General features: G+C 35.2%; 1 protein-coding gene across 1 annotated transcript in view; it reads left to right on the forward strand.

Moving 5' to 3' along the window:
* EPHA3 (EPH receptor A3) overlaps positions 1-22,767 on the forward strand; it is a 353,619-nt gene that overhangs the window by 77,277 nt on the left and 253,575 nt on the right. Inside the window, exon 3 of the mRNA XM_049628031.1 lies at positions 18,451-19,111. Coding sequence (XP_049483988.1) covers positions 18,451-19,111 — 661 coding nt within the window. The remainder of the gene's footprint in view (positions 1-18,450; positions 19,112-22,767) is intronic.

Consider the following 22,767-nt stretch of genomic DNA (forward strand, 5'->3'; position numbering starts at 1 on the left):
TTAATTTTTTTTTTTTGGACTGACATGATTATAATAAAAGAGGTTTCAATTCTTTTTCTAACTCTCTTCAATGAAAGAGACTTATCTAATGAAAACATTAACCGAGAAATTTTGGAGAACAATATAATAAATCAACCAATTAACTGGGTACCCAAAACAACTTTACTTGAAAAATTATACTTTTCAATTTTTCAGAAATGTGACTACATGGTATATTCTTGACTAGGGCTTCCATAACAAAGTATCACAGACTGGGTGGCATAAACAATAGAAATTTATTTTCTTACTGGCTAGAAGTCCAAGATCAAGGTGTTGGCAGAGTTGGTTCCTTCAAGGGACACAAGAGAAGAATCTGTCTCTCTCCTTGGCTTATAGATAGCTGTCTTCTTGCTCTGTGTTCCCATAGTCTTTCTTCTGTATGTGTTTGTGTCCAAATTTCCTTTTCTTATAAAGACCCCAGTCATGTTGGATTAGGGACTGCCCTAATGATCTTAATGTTATCATCTGTTTATAGGACCTATCTCCAAATATGGTTACATCTGAAGGTCTTAGGGTTAGAATTTCAACACTATGGATTTGGTGGTGGGTGGGACACAATTCAGCCTATAGCATATGGTTAAGTGCTTACCCATTTCATTTTGTTCTTTTTTATTGGAACAATTTAAAATATAATGTTCTTTCATTAGTTGAGCAAATATTATTTGCTCATCCAATATTATTCATCCAATATTATTGGATGAACCCTGCTAGGTATTATTATAGATTAGGAGACAGGAGTGTTTATGAAAAATTAAGGTGGAATTTCTTCAGGCCATCAATGTACTTTCTCGCTTACCAGAGTTCTGAATCCTGGTTATGCTTAGCTAGCTTTATACTTTCATATGATCTGCGCTTGCAAATACATGAATTTTCAAACACTCTGCTGGATTCTCTCAGCTACACAGAGAATTTGTACTCTTAAATATCATATAAATTTACCTTCAGGGAAAATGTAACCTCTTTGGAGAAAAATGTTGAAGCAAATCAGTGCAGTAGGAGGTAATATATGCAAGAGTAGAACTATTTAGGAGGTAATGCAAGTGCATAGCTAAGGAACAAGTGACTCCGTCTTAGCAGAGAGGGAAAATTCTTCACTGAACTGGGGCTTGAAGATCAAAGAGTAGCTAGTAGGCACTAGGAAGCAGCAGAGCAGGGAAAACAGGAATTTTGATTTCCTATTTATGGAACTGTGGCATAGAGTGTCTTTTGTAACTGCACTCCCCCTCAAACAATAATAATAAAAACCAGAAAAAAAAGTAGGGTAAGCAAAACGCAATCGACAGAGAAGTGTGACTAAGAGTGCAATCTGAGCTCGATTGTGAGTTCACACCTCCTCTCTGTCCTTCCTAAAGTGTGTCAGCAAGATCTGTAATCTTTTGGAAGCTTAGTGTCCTCATCGATGGGAAGACATCTCTTTACCCCTGAGATTAGTTAGGGGGATAATATTAAATTACAAATATCAAGAACTCGGAAAAAATATCTGCTCAATAAAAAGTAGTCAGGGCATGATTGTGTTGGGGACTAGTCAAGCGTGGGGAAAGAACACCACAATCCAAGAAGGAATTCCTAGGCATCTGTTCTAGAAACCACAATACACCGTGCAGTGTTCATTAACTTACATTTGACACCTATAATACTGTTGGATGATCGTTGATATTAAAAATATTGTACTCTTGGCCTTCTTGGATTCAGATTTATAGGAATGAAGAGTTAATTCTCTTCAAAATAACAAGGCTAAAGCTTTAAAGCAGTAAACTATGATAATGAATATGAATAAGGGTAAAATACACTGTATAAAATCAACACCATATATTGTAAAATAGTATATATCACATATAATAATATATGTGTAAAACTTAGTAAAATAAATACTAAATGGTATTTATAACAACCTAAATCATTGTGGGATTTAGGAATTAGCTCTCCAGTAACAAGAATATAAAGTTGACTAGGGCATCACACCAGAACATTTTCTTTCAGGTGTACGTATATCAGGTGTACTAGCTTTCTTCGGTATAGTGCTATAATCCGATTTCATTACCAAGAATTGACCTGGGTTCTATATTTTGAAGGGGGTCATAATGCAAACAAATTGAAACATGTTACCATTTTAGGTGCCAAATAGCTCTGGATGTTGAAGTCTTCTGGAGGCATGTAATATTAGGAAAATAATATTGGGAGCCATCCTGCTGCTAATCCAGCACAAACAATTGTTTTAAAATATATCAGCTTTGGGGCTCCTGGGTGGCTCAGTCGGTTAAGCATCCGACTTCAACTCAGGTCACGATCTCATGGTCCGTGAGTTCGAGCCCCGCATTGGGCTCTGGGCTGATGGCTCAGAGCCTGGAGTCTGCTTCTGATTCTGTGTCTCCCTCTCTCTCTCTGCCCCTCCCCCGTTCATGCTCTGTCTCTCTCTGTCTCAAAAATAAATAAACGTTAAAAAAAATTAAAAAAAATAAATAAAATAAAATAAAATATATCAGCTTTAGCCTAATTTGACCAGGAGATCAGAGCTGATCGTCAGTTGTAACATTAGAAGCAGAATTTAGAAAAGCACTTTCAAGTAAGTATATCTTGGCACATCTATCATTTCTACCTGAACTTTGAATTTATCTGTGGATATTCTCTGAAATGTTTTGTAGAAAGTTGAACAAAAATTAGTTTGGATAGCAAATAGAGGTATAATGGTATAACATTGTAGTTTATGTTAATAGAATATTGAAACCACAGAATAAATTCTGTTGAATACCTTTTCTTTATGTGGGCCATTTATAAGATATGGGAACATTTGAGATACCACATACAATTGGTCAAACTGTACACAGAGCAAACAAGAACTCTGTAACTTAAGTAGTTGGCTATGATTTTTGGATTTAATTTTTTTTAAGTTCAAAATTGCTCTGTTGATAATTATTAACTATTTCCCCAACTGGTAATGGTCTTGGCATCACTGTGGGGATAGTTGTTACAATTTGGTAAACCTATTTTACACAATTTAATTTGTCATTAGAAAAAAAAATTCTCAATCATTTTTATTTAGATCAATTCCTTTTTCTTTGAAAATTTTTATTACACAAGAGAATGTTCTGAATATACACCATTTAGTTTTGTAAGTTTCTTCCAGTATATTTACATACTATATAAACATTAGGCAAATAATACTGGACCATTTCTCCATGCTCAAAATGTTTAGATTTTCATTCATCCCTAAAATTTTATGAACATCCCATGTATTACACTTTTTTCTAATCCTGAGCCTGTGGCTATTTAACATCTCATGTTATTTCATTGTTTTTACTCCTAATAACATCCACTTTGGGCTGTGAAACACTATACACTATATATTGTAGAACGTATATGATCATATGATAGTTTTGATAGTGGAATATTTACCACAATTATTCTGTTTACAATTACCTTTAAGTCACAATTGAAATAGAGGTAAGTCTTTTCTCAAGTATTCTTCCAGAAATTAGCTTTTCTTTAAAAAATACTAATATTTCAAAACATGTTAAAACGTACTATAAAATAACACAACCAGGCTTCATCTAAACATATAGTAATACCATGTTCCTGCATTTGTTTCAAACCCATTAATCTTTGCCAGTAACCAGGGGGAATTTACAGTCAAAATTTCTATAGATTACTAGTGGATCAGAGTACTCCAAAACTGACGTTAAAATCAGTCCTTTCTGTCTTGTAGAGGTAGTCTGGTGTATTGGCACTCATATAGGACTGAGCATAAGACCTGAATCTTGGTTGGCCTAGGTTGGACCCTTATTAGCATTGTGACATTAGACATTTTTGTCTCCAGATATCAATTTCTTTTCTTGTAAAGAAAGCCTCAAGGTCTCTTTATGTGGTAAATGCACTATTCCAAGCTCTGTATCCATGGAATGCACTGATCTTTTCTGTTCAACAATAAAATGCTTTTTTCAAAAGTTACAATTGCTGCCTCAGCAACTTCTCTGCTATAACCTCCTTCATTCCATAAAGTTTTGGAAACACCTCTGCTACCTAAAAACAAACGAACAAAAACATTTTTATAAGTCACCAAGTCAGCAATATCCTTCTGTTTACTGGTTTATTCTTCTCAGACATTATACTTTTTACTCTATTCTTCATATTAAATTAAAAAAATCTTAAAATTCCCTCCTGGCTTGTTAGTCAGTTAGCTATCTCTGCCTTGTTTTCTCCCTATTCTAATCCTATCTCTATCAATGCTCCTTTTCCAGCAGGATTTACCATACTTGAAGACCTTTTTTGATGTGGAGATGATTTTAATATAGATGCTTTGAAAGAGCAATTTTTGTAAAAGTTTCATCTCTTTCATCAGCTCATCTTTCTCTTCCTAACCTCTAAACATAAGCATTTCATACGGTTTCTAAAATTCCTTTTTTTCTTTTTTAATCATCATAACCATTTCCAAAGCTTTAATTATGAAACTTCAAAATCTGAATTTCTGCTCTTCCACCCTTTTTTCTCCCATGACTTCTAGATGACCTTTCTAACTTTTGAAAAAAAATCTTTGTGTTTCATGTTGACATGTCAGACTTAGCTTATATTAAACAAAACTTCTCCCCTTCTTCCTATAACTTTTCCTACCTGTATTGCTGCCTCTCTCTGCTAATGGCATTATTTCCAAGTCATCAACACAGATTAGTGGAAAATAGGAAAGGCTTTGTAATGGAAGTGTTCTGAGTTTGAGTCTAGGCTCCACCATTTACCAGCTATGCAATTTGGGGCAAGTGGCTGAATCTCTTACTGAGCTTTTCTTTGTCTTACCTCTAGAATTACTTGACAATAGCACTTGAAGTGCAGGGCTTTTGAAGGGATAAAATAATGCGTTTCTGAGAAAGCCCATTACTAGTAACATCATCATAAAATGGTCAATATGATTATCAAATGTTAGCTTTAAAACCTCAGAGTCATTTTCAGGGTTTTAATTTTCTCAAGCCAAAAATCCAAAAATCCATCAATTGCCAAGTCATGGTACTACTCCTGAAATATTACTCTCTTTCAAAAAATTAACCCATTCATTTGCTCATTTAGTGAATGGATTATGTGGAGCTATGTTAGGTGCTGGGAATCAATAATGAGCAAAACGGCCAAACCACCCTCTCTTAACTAATCACAGTAACTTTGGAATTCATCGCCCTCCATTCCTCCAATCAGTCCTAAATTCAGTAAAACCTTGGATTGTGAGTAACTTGTTCTGCAAGTGTTCCGCAAGACAAGCAAACATAAAGGAGCAGTGTCTTGAAATATGAGTAGTACGTGGTGCCGAGCATCACATGATCACAACTGAGCCAATGGTTCTTCTCTGTCTCTCCTCTCTCTCTGCGGAATTGTGGGTGATCATCTGTCTCCCGTGCTCAGATGCTCGGTCTCAGGCCACAGCGTTTGACTGAAGTCCCTGATTTTTCAGAACGTTGGAAGATGCCCACAACGGGCACTAGTGTATTTTTTGTCACTTCAGGGCACCTATAGATGGTCCTTTGCTTTTCCATATAAGAGTGAGGTTAGGAATGCTTTGCTTCATTCTAGGTCAGAATGCCTGGAGATAATAAACCCTCTCCTCTGGTACCTTATTGCCAGTTACATTAAATGCAACATATGACAAGAGTTTATTAATACTGTACTGTAGTCAACATCTGTTAGTGATAATGAAAGTCATCCTACAAAACAACCCTCCTCTTTCTTGTCACCCTGACACCAGCTATAAGATTTTCAAAGGTAAGTGCAGGTTACTTTGTTTATTTTTCTTTATATTTGTATTTTGTATTTTCTTGGTTGTTTTGTATTATGTTACAGTGTTGTAATCATTTTTATATGAATATTTTTGGGGTGTGGAATGAATCATCTGAGTTTTCATTATTTCTTATGGGGAAATTCTTTTTGATATACAAGTGCTTTGGATTACAAGCATGTTTCCGGAACGAATTATGCTCGCAAACCAAGGTTTTACTGTACTCTTGTCAAAGTTATGTCCCTAAATCTGATCTTTATTGGAATCTCTTGAATGATGAGTTAGTTACATTCCAAACCATGATGGTCATCTCCCACTTCTCCAGTTTTCTAGTATTCTCTGTAGAGCTGCCAGATTGAGGCTATGAAATATGAGTCTTGTTGATCCTTTACTCAGAACCTGGATTGGACACTAAGTCTTCCAACTTCCCCAGTCTTCCCCTGCTATACTCTTTTCCTCCCTCTTCTGAGGAACCACATACACCTTACTCCTTGTGGCTTTTTATTCCAGATACACTCCTCGGGCCTTCTACTTCTTTTTCCTTTGCCTTGAATGCTCTTTCCTGATGCATCCATACTTCTTTACTAAAATATCACCTACTCAGGGAAGTCTTCTTTTGCCAGGAGCCCATCCTTTCAGGTGTTTAATTAACATTTTTGGTGAGGTCTTTCTGGGTCCTTCGGGTTTTTTTTTTAATATTTTTTTAAAGTTTATCTATTTTGAGAGAGAGAGAGAGCATGCTTGTGAGCCCACCCATGAGTGAGAGAGGGGCAGAGAGAGAGGGAGAGAGAGAATACCAAGCGGGCTCCACACTGTCAGCTCAGAGCCCAACACGGGGCTCAAACTCATGAAACCATGAGATCATGACTTGAGCTGAAACCCAGAGCTGGACGCTTAACCAACTGAGCCACCCAGGTGCCCCTGGGTCATTTGTTTTAAAATCTTCTCTTCCTCCCAACATACACAACTGTCTCCTCTCCTTGTCTTTTATTGCTTCTTCTTAAAACATACCAGTATACAAGAAAATGTAAATTTAACTTATCTTTTTTTTTTTGGTCTGTCTTTTCCACTAGAACATAAGCTCCCCACGGAGAGATATTTCAGACATTTTGGTTGTTGATATAATTCCAGCACCTAATAGAATCCCTAGTGTATAACAGGTGTTTAGTAAAAACATGTTGAATTAATCAAGGAAGCTTCCTCTTTCATTTTATCTGCTTCATGATAACCAAACTGAGTTAGTACTTTTGTGTTTTTATGCATTTTTCCATATTTCTTCCTGTGCCTGGATTGTGTTCCTTTTCCTCTTTTCTCCATCTTTACCTATTTTTACTCATCAAAAATTCCACTTATGTTTAAATTTCTTGCTAAATGCCATCTCTTAGCTGTTCTTCTCTTTCTCTGGCCTCACACTGGTCATTGCCATTCTTTGATGGATATATGACATTCTCCACCCTTCTCTAATGTCCCACACCCAATGTATCATCAAATCCTTTGGCTCTACTACCAAAATATTTCCAGAACTTGATCTATTCTTTCTCTGTCTCATTGATAACATTCTGTTCTCTGTCACCTAAGCTATTATAATAACCTCCTAATGATCTCACCACTTAGACCACTTCTCCTTAAAGTTTATTTCCTACACAGCAGCTCTTAACCTTTTTAATACATGAATCAGATCATGTCACTCTTCTGGCCACACCCTTTACTGACTTCTGGTTTTTTCTGAGAATAAAATCCAAATTCCGTCACATGGTCAACAATGACCTAAATGCTTTTATATTCAACAATCTCTCTGATTTAGTATTTTACCACTTAATGCCTGGATCACTCTGTTTCAGACTCAGTGGCTTCTGTGCTATGCGTGGATTATAACACCATCCTCAGTCTCCTAGCCAACGGACTTTCTGTTCTCTCAGCCTGAGCTGCTTTATCAGCGGATATTCTCTTGGCCTGGCTTCTCACTCCATTCAGGTGGCTGCAAAAATGAGAGCTTATGCCTGGTTACCCTATCTAAAATATCATTTTAATCAACACATTTGTGGTATTCCTGTTTTTATCTTTGTTTTTCTTTGTAATGATTATCACCATCATACCTATCGTGTGTATGCCTCTGTGTGTGTGTGTGTGTGTGTGTGTGTGTGTGTGTGCTTACTCTTCGTTTTCTCTCAGTACAACATAAGCTCTATGAAAACACTGGTGGCTTTCTTATTATTTTTTTCATGAAGGGGAGGAGGTCCCCAGGGAGTAGAAGAGCACATGGCCTACAATGGATTTCTGTTGAACAAATGAATGACTGTCTAATGTTAAGACTTGTAGACACATATATCTGCTTTTATAATGTAAGGTTTTCAAGGGCAGGAAACCCTCACTTCTGCATCTTTATCATAATGAGAGTACCAGAAAATAATTTTATAGTATGTAAGGGCTTGATAAACATTTTTTTACCTAGTTAATGGTAAGAACTATGTAAGCACTTATTAACTATCAATATCATCTATTAAGCAACTGAATAATCCTATATGAAAGAAAATATTATTATTTCCATGCTGATATGAGATAATCGACACCACACATTGACCAGTATGGAGTAAAACCATAGTAAGAATAATATATATTTTCATTTTATTAAATTATAGAATATGACTGTTAGCATATTATACAGATAGATTATATACCTTTTATTTTAAAAAAAAGAATAGTGAAAGGAATTGAAGTGGAATATCTAATAAAATTAAAGAACTATATATGGTACCTGGCACATTGTGGAATATTATTGGCAGAAATGTACTCCACCTAGAATAGCAAACTTCTCAAATATAAAAGACAGCAGACTCATTTATAATAAAACATGAATTGGTTCAGTATTAAGTTTTGTTATTTATTATATTTATTGAATTTCAGGACAGTAAAACAAAATACACTTGTCACAAGTTGTGGTGACCTTAAGTAAATAAATAAATCCTGGATGAGTTAAAAAAAATAGGAAACAAGGAAAGCTTGAATTTGAAACATATTCCTATTATTTTATACGGAAAAGATCTGTGTATTCTGATGACATTTGCAGTTAGCTTTAGCAAAGTAATAAACAATATTTGTTTACTGCTTCCCAGGTGCGGCACAAGATTACACCTATTTTAAATGGATAATCTAGTGTTGGTCACATCTCCAGAGTTTACTGTTATTTTTTTCCCATTTTACAGATGTGTGAATTAAATCAGGGTTAGTAGGGGCACCTGGGTGGCTCAGTCAGTTGAGCATCCAACTCTTGATCTTGGCTCAGGTCATGATCTCACAGGTTGTGGGATCGAGCCCCAGGAGTGGGGCTCTGCACTGATAGCATGGAGGCTGCTTGGGATTATCTCTCCCTCTGCCTCTTTCTCTCCCTCTGCCTCTCTCCTCTCTCAAATAAATAAACTTAAGGAAAAAAAGGAAATTGGTTGATTTTCCTATTAAGTAGCAGAGCTAGGTTTCAAATCCAGGGTCCCTTTGTCTCTAGAGCTTAGACCCTTAATCTGGGCTCCCCAGGATATCAATGGATAAAGGATTAAAAATATTCCTGTGAAATAAGTTTGCCACCCTTGTGAAAAGAACTGCAGAAGAAATCTGCAGCTTTAAAATGCTTGCTGTAAAGCAGCTTACATTTCAGAGAATTGCTCTCAAGAATCACACTTATTGTGTTAAAAATAAACTTAGTTATCTGAAGATCTATAAAACTTAGCATATGTTCCACAGTGACATGAGTTAATTTCATTTCCGTCACTGTGAGTGCTCCACAGGTATATCGTAAATTGCTATGAATTACTGTGGCTGTGACCCATTATCATAGCAGGAAATTACATGAATCTCACAACTGATATGAAATGCACTGCTGTCACTGCTATGCATTAATTTCTAAGTAGTTGGCCATTTGTAATAATTCTGTAAATGTCCATCTTAGCACAGTTTTCAGTCTAGACAAGTGAAACCAATGTGCATGGAATTTCCCCCCATTATTTCCAAGCAGTTATTCTGAATTCTAAAATTACCTTTTTATTGGACAATTTCATATTGAACATTTTCCCAAGAATTGGAAACATGATAGTTTCAATGTCCTGCTCCCTAATTTTCAAGGAAATTTATTCTATAAAAAGTAAAGTCATTTGGCTATATGTGAATAAGAACACAGAATGAGAAAATCACTGATAAATATAAACAATTTTTCCAACTTTTAAGGACAGATAAATGGTTTCTTAAATTGTTTTTTAACCACATCAACCTCCTTTTTGCTGAGATAATTTTTAGATAATGGTATATACTATATGGTTATAGTTCTAAGAATACCATATTTGCAATTATGTGTTTTCCATTATAAATAGAAATATTTCACCGTTAAAAATCAAAACGCTATAATGCAAATTGGACTTTTCCTATATTTCCTTTGATATTGATATTCATTCCCTTGCAGAAAAAATAAATTCAAATTGAAAACGTTTGAGAATGGGAATTTGTATAAATTTCCACATGGTATTTTTTATATTTTGGTACATTGATCACATCTGTTGCAAATCGGTCCCTCTGACTAGAAATTCACTTTTCTGATAGATCTTCAAGCATTTTGATTCATTTTTGAAAGTTTTTCCACCATCTCCCAGACTTTAAGATTATTTTTCTTCATCTTCCAAATTTCTGTCACCATCTATTCTAAAAATCTTTATCATAAATTTATTGACACATAGTTCCTAGCAATTTACTTCCTGTGAATTTTTTTTATTACAAAAATGCTTAGAAACATAGAATCGGATTTATATTTACTCAGTAGGGCCACTCTTTGAGACATAATTATACAAAATATTGATTTTTAAAATTCAATTCATTATTCACCTGAAAGCATACTTCAGTGCTTTGTTAGTTATATAACTTTAATATTTGGCACATTGCATGATATTGAATTTTAGTAAATTTAGTAAATTGGCTACTTGATTTTAGGCACCATGCTAGATGTTTGGGAGGGGAAAGATGAGCCGAACCAGAGACTATGTAGAGGAGAACGAATAATGAATAAAAAAATAAGTGAATATGTCTTTATAAAATAAAAGTTGATATAACGATGGATATAACACAAGGACAATATGTTCCTTAAGTTCAGGTACCCTGTTTATCTCTTTTGTTACTACATTATTGAACTAGAGATTGGCACACAGTAGTTACTCAATAAATATAAATGAAATGTTCTTAAAAGGACATATGTCGAATTTAATGAGAGCACTGTTTCATTAAGAGAAAACTTAAACAAAATGCATTTATATATGTGCATGCACTTTGATATTTTTTCTATCGATGCTTTCAGTCTTTCAGTACAAACAGGAGTCTTTCTGAAATATATATTTTAGTAGTCAAAAAGTTCTAGTATAATGAGCTCTGTTACTCTCTGCACTTGTGGGTGTATCCTGGTTACATTCATAAGAAAAACGTACATCCTTCTATAATCTTTTGGGAAATATTCAGTGTACGTTCATTCAACAGAGGTTATCTTCTTACAACATCTCTTCTGGATCTTTGCAGCAGTTTTTCCAAAGCCCTCTTCTTTTCTTCGGAGAATCGACTCCGAAGCTAGCTAGTCCCGAGCTAACCCTGTGCCTATTTTCAGTGGTTTCTCACTGTAGCAAATGAAGTTGAGGCATGCCAATTGATATTTCCAAATTGTCCCAGGTCTTTCTGTTCATTTCCTTTCTTTAAAAAAAAAATTAACATTTATTCATTTTTGAGAGACAGAGTGTGAGCGGCGGAGGAGCAGAGAGAGAGGGAGACACAGAATCCGAAGTAGGCTCCAGGTTCCTAGCTGTCAGCACAGTGCTGGACTCAGGGCTCAAATTCATGGACCGCGAGATCATGACCTGAGTTCATGAGCCCATGTCAGACACTTAACCGACTGAGCCATCCAAGCTCATTTTTTTTAATGTTTATTTATGAGAGAGAGAAAATGAGCGTGAGTGGGGAGTGGGCAGAGAGCAAGGGGACAGAGGATCCAAAGCAGGCTCTGCCCTGACAGCAGAGAGCCTAATGTGGGGCTCCAATTCACTAACCGTGAGGTCCTGACCTGGACTGAACTCAGAGCCTTAACTGACTGAACCACCCAAGCACCCAGGCCTTTCTGTTCTAAGTGACTGCCCCCAGACCTACTGCTAAGCGCCCTGTGTTCTAGCCAAACTGGATTCCAATTCCTTAAACAGGTTCTGTCCCCACATATCTTTGTATTTGCTCACACTTAGTATGTGTATGCTCCCATATTTCCACCTGTAGAAGCGCTATCTTTATTACCCTTCTGTCTCTTCTTCCTTAATGTTTTCCCACAACTTTCCTTCCAGCAGAAATCCTTTCTTTCCCCAGTCCTTGAAGTACCTTGAAGAGCAAGTGTATTGTCATCTGCCTTATGTGACACATATGCCTCTCACTCTGGCATCAATTTCTGGAGACCAAAAGTCACATGTCACTTATTTTTTTACTATCCATGGCTTCTAATCTAAGCTTTACATAGAAATATTTAACAAATGCATCTAGAATTTAATAAAACTACTGTTAGAGAGGCATCTTAAGACATCACAAATCACCACAGAAAATCACAGTAGGAAACTACCAAACTATAGCAAACTAAAAAGAGTAAGATGTCTAAAACCGTTCTCTTGCATTCATACCAGGAGAACTATGTGCTTGAAGGTAACCCTCCCACACACACTGTTTACATCTTTTTGTAATGCACACGCTTTGCATTTACCACCAGATGTGAAATAGAACACTATGATTAGATTTACTTTGCTCGTTAGAATAGAATCTTACCAGTCTTTGTGGGAGGTAGAAGATGAGGTTATTCAGGTGAGCTTCTTTAAGGCATGTCTGGGACTTGGCAAATCTAAAATCGTAAAACAGATGGGATGAGGGCTGAGCAAAAGTCCATTCTACAGAGATGGGCCAGTGCTATCTAGAAACTTTAGACAGAGTTTCTGAGGAGATTCATAAATCTTGGAAGCTGGTATTGGAGTATGCAGCCAAGTCAAGTAGACATCCGAGGTTAATAATCCTGTTGGCAAAGGATGTATAACATTGGTTCTCAACCTTAGGGATACATTAGAATTGCCTGGACAATTTAAAAACAAATAATTAGTTTGGACAGAAACCCTGAAGCAGTATTTTTTAAAAGGCTCCCTGGCTAATGTTACCAGAAATAAGAACCATCGATGTAGGGAATTAGACAGACTGTGTGGTCAGAAATATGGCACACTTGTCCACAGGTGCAAAGCTGTGGCAACAGCCCTGAGGTCTCAGCACAGTGTACCACTGAACCCCACCAGGGAGGACTCAAATCAAGATGGTGAATCCGTGGGCACTCTAGTTCTTGTCTCAGTCTAGAGGTTTAAGGAACTGAGAAACACTGAGCGTGAAGATGGAACCATTTGTGTGTGAGGGAGTGGCTAAAGTAAAGACAGAGGATCCAAGGTAGGTACGGATAGCAGACCCCAGGAGCCCCACACCCGAAGACACCATCTTTAACAGCCTGCGGCTTACTGTAGCTACAGAAAGTACCATGGCACGTTCAGTATTCCTGAGAATTCTAAACAGGGCTCTCACGTCATCCTCACTCTTTGTCTCACTCTCTGAAATCTTTTGTTGGCTTTCCTTATTAATATTGTCCGGCCTTTCACTCCTTTCCTAGTTTTTACCTCTTTTTGGTGTGCTTTACCCTAACTAGGATGTTGTTCCCCCCTTAAGTAAGGCAATTCTATTTTGATGATTATCAAATTTTTGTAGAATACTTAGGAGTTAAGGGTGGGTAGGAGAGTGGATAGTAGTCATTATTATTAAGATTACCAGTCATACTATCCCAGGCCTGCCCTTTTGGGGCATTTCTATTCTTAGACTCTAACCCATACCTTGTTATCTGATGTTTGTTTTCAACATCAATTCCCCATCTCTCTTTTCATTCCCTGGTTACAAAGGTAATTCTCTGGTTTGACCAAAAATCAACGTCAACAGCGGGACAAATTAAAAACCAAACAATTCTATTCCTTACTTGTTTCAACTCTTTTATCTTACTCTATCTTGTTATAGAATGGTATTAGAAATAGGTATCTGTGTGCATGCTCTTCAGACCAGAATGGGCTAAAAACTATTTATTAATAAATGGAGATATGATTTTTATAGATATAGCTGTGCCTGACAATTGACAGTGATGTTCTTACTGTAAGTGATTATGCATTTCCATGTGTAAAATGCTGATGCATGGTAAATGTTCAAGTATTTCTAGGATGAACACTGAATTTTGAAATGGCTATGCATGTGTACAGAGGGGAATAAACATGGGATCAAGAAATATGAGTGGAGAAAGAATAGCATGAATCAACTTAATATCTAATGCAATTTTTGAGTGCAAGATTAGTCATAATTAGCATTTAGTAAAGTGCAGAATTATGTGTTTCTTATTAACCATTGAAATGCAAATGTAATATTGTAAACTAAGACTATCGGTGATCATTTTTTTTATTGTCTTCTGCAAATTTCTAAGAAACTGGTTTTAAATCTTATAAGGTAAATCATGACAGTTCTTTTTCTTACTTTTTAAATGTTTCCCAAATTATGTCAGCCTGTGCACTAAACATATTGCAAGTTCTCCTCTCTTAGAAAATGTAAACATTTTCCTCCTTACTTCCTATTAGCAAGTAGCTAAAAATGTGTCCAAGAGAGTAATTAATATCAATGAGTATAAATCCTTAATTACTATCATTGAGACTTATCAGAATGATAGTTATTAGGTTAAATACTGATAAATTATTAAAAATATATGTTTTCCTCCCAAAATACATGTTTCACTCAGTGACAAGGAACTGTTATATCCAGCAAAATATAAATAATCTCCTTTGTATCCTACTCTATGTTTTGATAATGGGGAGGTTCACCGTGTTTATACCCTGGGAATAAGTTTCAGAATGACTTTTTTTAGGGAGATGATGTTGGATACATGATTTTCTAATAGTCAAAATCATTTGGAAAAATAAAAATAAAACCACAAGGAACTCAGCTCTGGCCTTTGTGGTCTAATAATAAAATCTCAGAGTAACAATCTGGGAAAGAGGCTAAATATCAAAATTGTTGATTTTGGAGAATTTGACCATTAGAAAAAAAATTGAATTCTTTCTAGTTCTGTATTCCCCTCTGCTGAAGACGTTGCTGCTGAAAACCCCTTGCAGAGTTTTTTGTTTGTTTTAATCAGGAAAATGAAGGGAAAGATCTTCTCTTTGTACCGCGCCCAATTCTGTATGTCACCAGTTCTATATGGCACCCATTTTATTTTCCCAAGTTTTCCTTGCGACAGTGACTATGGCAATATAGTATTTCTAATAAATTATGAACATTATACTTTAGTTCTTGCAATAGGAAGAAAGGTTAAACATGAGCATTCTTTAAGTTTATGAAGTGTAAACATTACAACCACAGCTTTAATTAGTGATTTCTGTTGTTGCTGCTGCTGTTGAGAAAAATGCTCATTTAGGGATTTTATTTCTACTGTCTCTAGTCCTCAGCAAATGCCAGGGTTTGGGACTTGCTCTTTTTGCCAGTGGACTGAGAGGGCAAGCCACCATCACTTACAGGCAATTTGGTCTTGATTACAAATTAATGAAGTGATAATTGCTCTATGCAGCCTTTTATGTGCAAAGCATGCTGGTGCTGTTTGTATTATCTTCTTGCAATTTATACCTCAGCATTCAAGGACTTGTGATAGCCTGCCAAATTAGCATTGAGAGGAAAAATGTTAAACTACGGGGATATCTCTATAATTAAAATCATATTTTACTTCAAATTATGAAAATCTCTAATCTTAACCTCTGTTTGATGTTTAGTAAAATACTGTCCATAGCAGGATTAATTTGCAACTGATTCATGGGTTAAAGTACACACTCCTATCTATTCTGATAAGAAAAAACAAAAACAAAAACAAAAACAAAACAAAACAAAACAAAACAAAAAAAACCCTTGATCTAAAAATTTTAAGTCACTTGATTTATTTTTAAATAATGATATCCATGATCTAATTTTCTCTCAAGTGTGCAAATAAAGGCCTTACTCTCTGGAGTTTTTGCTAGTTCTGTACAATGTCATAGTTCTTTACAGTGTCATCGTAGAACCACGGTAACAATAATAGACAAAATTACACATAGTGCTGACTTTTAACATCAGAGTTTTTTGGAGTTCCAACTCTGTTCACTTTTTTTATTTTTCTGATATTAAACATATATATGAATTTTGCTTTAACTGTGACTTTACTCTTACAGGCAATTCAGAGTACAATCCTCAGAACTTAGATGCTTAGGTACACCTTTTTTCTTAAACACTTCCTGTATAATACAGTCATAGAGTGGATGTTTGAAAATGGTATATTGATGATTATTTAAAGTACAGTGAGGGTGTTTCTTTTCTTATATTAATATATAAATATAGCTTGTATATTCGTTATAGGGTTTTCTAAAACATTCTAAATTTGTTCCTTTCATGGACTTTGGTGTGACAGTGAGGTCAAGCCCATTTTGCTTCCGGAAAATGAGCACTTCTCTTGTATTCCAAACTCTGGAATCAAAGTTATTAACATGAAGAGTGCTTTTTGCTATTTGCTTTTATTTTGTTTTTAGGTTGGTAGAAGAGCAGGGGAGAGTAAGAAGTTTTTAACCTGTTTATTACATTAGTGAGGTCTACATATTGGATTTGATAATTCAAACATCCTAATGTAAATAATTTTTTTTTTTCTTAACGTGTTTCAAAGACCAAATAAATGTTGTATTTCTTGCTTGTGGTTACCACCAATTCAATAAATTAATATTGTATCTAATTTTGTGACTGGAATTTGTGGATTGGAACTCTTAACGTGTTTTTAAGATTTATAATTACAAAAGTGTTCGTACATCTTAAATGCTGTCCGTTTAAATATTGAAAACTTGTCATTCATGATGAAAACAATTAACTCCCTCAATGGAGGAAAAAAAGTAGAACGCATTTATAACGAGTTTCATGAGAATTTTGTTTATTTATAAAATTAAAATATATTCTCTAATAAGGACTTTATGTTTGCACTCCTTTGAGTGATTTCCTTCATATATTATAAGAAAATAATAATTTTTATGCATCTCTCAAAATATGACGTTGTGTTCTGCATATTATGGAGTATATGAAGAGGTCCAAAGCGTAGCGAATGCATAGGAAACCAAAACTAATCTTAGCATGCCTACTGGATTAAATTTGTAAATGCATTAGGTATTTAATAAAGATTATATAGCACAGAATGTTTCTTAAGAATGACAGGATTATGGAAGGCATCAAGGAGAAAACAGCACAGTCAGGTTGGGGTTATACCATAAACAAGAGAAAATCTAACATGGCTTTTGACAACAGTAAAAAGGTTTACAGTGACGAGAGCATAGTATGTGCATAAGTGAAACATCTAATTCACTAGTCTCAATTCAAACTTTTAGAAAAATATAAATGTATTTTGGGATCAGTTTTTGGAAGAATGCCAGTAACAAACTAAAGAGTGTGAAGTTATGTGTATAAATAATGGTCAGCCAGAGAAGGCTTTGAATTCAAGTATGACATGGCAAAAGATGTATTTTCCTGTAGCACGAGACAAAATTGGGCATGGCAAAAAGAAAGTGTAGACACAGGTGTAATAGTTAGAAACAGATGGTATAATAGTTGCAGAACCGTAAGTACCACAACGTGATGCTAACTTAAAAGCTTCCCCAAATCTGTCGCAAGGATAACAGAAAGCAGTGCTTCACTGTCCTACAAAGTCCTGAAACTATTTAAGTGTTTTTACAGTGAATACATGTTATGTTAGGATAACCTTAACTGCTATAACAGTGAAAACCCAAATAGCCACCTATTTCTTGCTTGTGTAAAATTCAATGGGAGTAAAACATATTAAGAATTGAAATGTTCGCTACATTTACGTCTTCTGCTTTCCGTGTATAACTATTAGTTTTTTATTTTGTTGGCAGGGGAGGCGTGTTTGTATTTTTACTTCAGATTTTCTTTCATGGTTCACCCAATATCTATTCCTTGAAATGGTTATATTAAAAAAATGTCATGCATGGAGATAAGTGGTAATGACATCATCCAGATTCACCTTGTTATGCCTAGATACTGATTTTACAAAATTCTGGACCAAATTGGAAAAAGATGAATAAAAATTTGTTGTAGGCAGTGGTATTTTTCATTCTCTTTTTAAATAACAAACCAAAAAAAAAACACAATAAAAATATATGTACAATAAAACCATTTCATAGTGTTATTTGACATAATTGATTTGAGGTTTTTGATACTGGAATCTTTGACTGGTTTTAATCAATTGCCAGGCAATTTTTTCCTGACTATTTGAAAAACCACAATACAATCCAAATGTGTTAGTCAAAATTTTAAATTACTTAGTGTCGATGAATATAGAAACTTGCAAATAATAAACTTACAAATAAGAAAGTTATGGAGTTGTTCCATAACATGATCTTTAATGAGTAACACTGAAGTTTCTCTTTAAATATTTTGTATTTTCTGAGATGCCATTAATACCCTGATCTTGTATGCATTATTATTCATTATGCTTATTTCATTATTTCTCATTTTTTTCTCCTTTGATTCTTCAGTGGGAAGAGATCAGTGGTGTTGATGAACATTACACACCCATCAGGACTTACCAGGTGTGCAATGTCATGGATCACAGTCAAAATAATTGGCTGAGGACAAACTGGGTCCCCAGGAACTCAGCTCAGAAGATCTATGTGGAGCTCAAGTTCACTCTACGGGATTGCAATAGCATTCCACTGGTTTTGGGAACTTGCAAAGAGACTTTCAACTTGTACTACATGGAGTCTGATGATGATCATGGGGTCAAATTTCGAGAACACCAGTTTACAAAGATTGACACTATTGCAGCTGATGAAAGTTTCACCCAAATGGATCTCGGAGACCGTATTCTTAAACTCAACACTGAAATTAGAGAAGTAGGTCCTGTCAACAAAAAGGGATTTTATTTGGCATTTCAAGATGTCGGTGCTTGTGTCGCCTTGGTGTCTGTGAGAGTGTACTTCAAAAAGTGCCCATTCACGGTGAAGAATCTGGCCATGTTTCCAGACACAGTACCCATGGATTCCCAATCCCTGGTGGAGGTTAGAGGTTCTTGTGTTAACAATTCTAAGGAGGAAGATCCTCCCAGGATGTACTGCAGTACAGAAGGTGAATGGCTTGTACCCATTGGCAAGTGCTCGTGCAATGCTGGCTATGAAGAAAGAGGTTTTATGTGCCAAGGTAAGAGTCTTCTCTATTTTCCTTTGAGTTGTATTACTCACCTGTGGGTTTATCATTGAGTCATAGAAAGAAATGAACGCAGCCTGAACTCACTTGGCAGTAAAACATGCCTCAAGCAACACGCCTCAAACTGAACAGAATCTATTTATAGACCAAATTTATCTCACTTGATGTGTTGATCCACAGTTTGTTATAGAGATATTCACGTGCTTGACTATGTGGTGCTGGCCTGAACCACACTGGAGGTGTTACATATGCTATTTTTAAGTGTTCTCTGCTGTTTAATGACCACGGTAGTATAACTCCAGATCAACTGGAAAAACAAACAAACAAACAAACAAACAAACAAACAAACCCAAAACTGTCTCTTTTATGTAGAGGGAAGAAACATCATTGGCAGTCAGGTAATCTAATTCTAACAGAATAAGATACTACATTGTTTGCTTCTCTGCCTCATAGTGGTACATACTTCATTGTTATAAAATGTATTCTCCAGTGGTATCTGTTCATCAAATACACGTTCACTTACAATGTGTTAGTGCTTTAATAGCGATTATTTTATTTAAAAATCCAGGGTGGATACCATAGTGTTTGATGTATCGAGGGGTAATTTTAAAAGAAATCTCTGCTTCATGATTTGGCCCTTTAGACTGCCCAGGAAAATATCTGTACCAATGCTTAGGTGCAATGCAATGTACCTGCAATGCATATTCGAGTCTTCATATAGTAGCAAAGAACCTGAGCTCTGCCATCAAATTGATTTTTATTAAAACTCTATTTTCATAGAAGTAAAATTAAAAGATAGCCTTTTTTTCACGTAAGATATGACATATCAGATGAAAATTTCCATTTAATCCAAAGATTTGTTAATTTAGCGTTAGGCAAAGTTTAGTGTTTAAGAACACACTGACATTATTATTAAAACATGTATAAATACATAGGAGAACTTAAATACTTACTCAGTCCTTGGAACCTAGTCTTTTAATACCTTTGTTTGCTGTTATACTCTGCACATGAATTGAATTTGTAGCCATTCTAAATCTCAAACATGCGGAAGAAATGAATATACTTTATACATAAATTAACCTTTCTAACAATGTGAACAGAACATAGCACTTTGCTTTTGACTATAGACTAGGTCTATAGAAGAAAAAAAAGTAGTGAGAGCAAAGGCTATACTGTAGTCTCATACTTTTCCATGTTGTTTAGATCCCTGACAAGCACCAACAGAAATATTGTTACCAAGGATGGTTTTGAAAGTTCTAAAATTGACACAACATAGTAGTTACTACCTGCTTATATACATGAGTGGAGAGAAGTCTCAACAGCCTTTATAATCCACTTTGAATCATATTTTGTCACTGTGGTATTCTTTGTGATATATGATATTGGTGAGAATTATTTTAAATAAAATAATAAAGGCCTAGCTCAGGAGGAATTAAAAAAAAAAGTCCATTCTTTCTAATTTGGTCTCTACTGAACCAGTCTCTGATATCCACACCAGCACAGGAATAGATGTGTCTCCTTCTCAGAGAAATCAATATGCATCAATTTATGCAGAACTATCTCATAAAATATGACATTGAGCAAGAAACCTAATCATTAGATGTTCGGATTTAAAATAATTTTCATATTTTTATAATCATATTGAAAGTTACAAGGAAATGAAAAATAAGTATCAATGAGGTAAATAGAATCATATAAAAGTATTAATACAAATAAATAAAGCATACACATAATTAACTTATGTTACATGCTGTCTTGAAGACAAACTAGTAGCACATAAAAAAAGTCAAATTAACTTGTATTTAGAAAATCTACAATGAGGGGTGTCTGGGTGGCTCAGTCGGTTGAGTGTCCGACTTCAGCTCAAGTCACGATCTCACAGCTCGTGAGTTTGAGTCCCACGTCAGGCTCTGTGGTGACAGCTCAGAGCCTGGAGCCTGCTTCGGATTCTGTGTCTCCCTCTCTCTCTGCCCCTAACCGACTTGCATTCTGTCTCTGTCTCTCTCAAAAATAAACATTAAAAATATTTTTTAAAAAAATCACAATGAATTCAAAATTGCTATTTTAACCTCATTTTAATTTACTGAACTACTTTTTTAAAGTAACTACTATGCTATTGCATTCTATGTCAAGATTACGCCTAGAGGTAACATTTATGTCAAAGTTCTATATCTTTGATTCTTGTAGTTTATTATGTTGAAGGATATCAACAGCATCTTTTCGATATAGTAATGCTATGTCATCACAGACTTTCTCAGCATTTGAAAATACTAGTTTCAGAATGAGATACATATGCATTAATAGCACATTTTTTTCAAGACAAAGATCATGAAGATAAATCAGTAAAAATAATTATAATAGAATTAGAGATGGCCCATGAAGTGAGATGTGATTGTAATTTAAAGGGGGGATGATTTTTTTAGTAATGTAATTTACAGGTGGAGTGTGGTCCTAGGGTCATATCTTGACGTTTGCTAATGTTTACAGGTGAGTTTTGGCTTCCTTTCTTTTTTAATCGCAACATTTTTGTGTATTCAGGTTATTAAACAATGCATCGAGGTAATCTACTTTGTTCTGATTTACATATTTAGCAAATGTTTATTTAAATATATTAGTTTGGGCATTACTGTACTACATCGTAAAAAATCCAGTACTCCACCAATTGGTTCCGTATCTGGTGCAAAACCTGTAATTTTGCTGCTGTTGTCAGTGACGGTGCTGATGTTTCCTGTGCCTGTTACGGTTTCCTTTCTTTTAATTTTTAATTTTTTTTGGTTGACTTTGTAGTAAAGCTTGAGGACTGATCCAAATAGCTTGCTGTGACTCTCACAGGTCAACATTCTATCAGCACTGCTTATATTCAGGCACACAGAAGAATGGTAATCCCCAGAAAGGAAACAGGTAAAAAGATAGCTAGACAAACTTCGTATATTTCATGTGATCACTTCCGTTTTGTTTTTTTCCAAAAAAAAAATATTGTGTCACTCTTTAAAAAAAAAAAAAAAGGATGGGACAATAGCTTGACATACCCACTACTTGGAATACATATACAGCTAGATTTTTTAAATCTCAGGATAATTTTCTAACACAGAGATCAGCGACCATGGAATTTCAGTTGCCTAACACAAAAGAAAACAAGAGTCCTTCACTTTATTTAAAGGAATATTTAATGGATGCCAAATTCATTCAAAGCACTGTATCAGAACTCAAAAACATTTTTTCAACATTCATTCATTATTTACCAGATGCTAGACAGTGTGCTTATTTGCCAACTCATATCCATGAGCTGTCTTTATTTATCCCCCAAATAACCTATAGGCACATATTATTATTATCTCCATTCAAAAAAATGAGAACAAAGCATTCACAGGTTAAATATCTTGCCTTCGTGTATTTAATAAGTGCTGGATGAGATCTGAAACCAGGCCGTCTCATTCAAGGTTGAAGTTTCAAACTCAATCCACACAGCTTCCCTGTGGTTTAGTCCAGTGGTGACAGAGACCAAGAAACCCCATGAAGACACAGATTCTACAGGAGTTAAGAGTACTGTAAATTGAAGGAGGAGGAGGACCGCAGTGAGTTGGCATAAAGTAACTAAGAATCTGTTAATTTATGGTTTATCTATTTCAGTTCATTTCCCGCATCTTTCT

This window comes from Panthera uncia, chromosome C2 (genome assembly GCF_023721935.1).
Source record: "Panthera uncia isolate 11264 chromosome C2, Puncia_PCG_1.0, whole genome shotgun sequence".
NCBI lineage: Eukaryota > Metazoa > Chordata > Mammalia > Carnivora > Felidae > Panthera > Panthera uncia.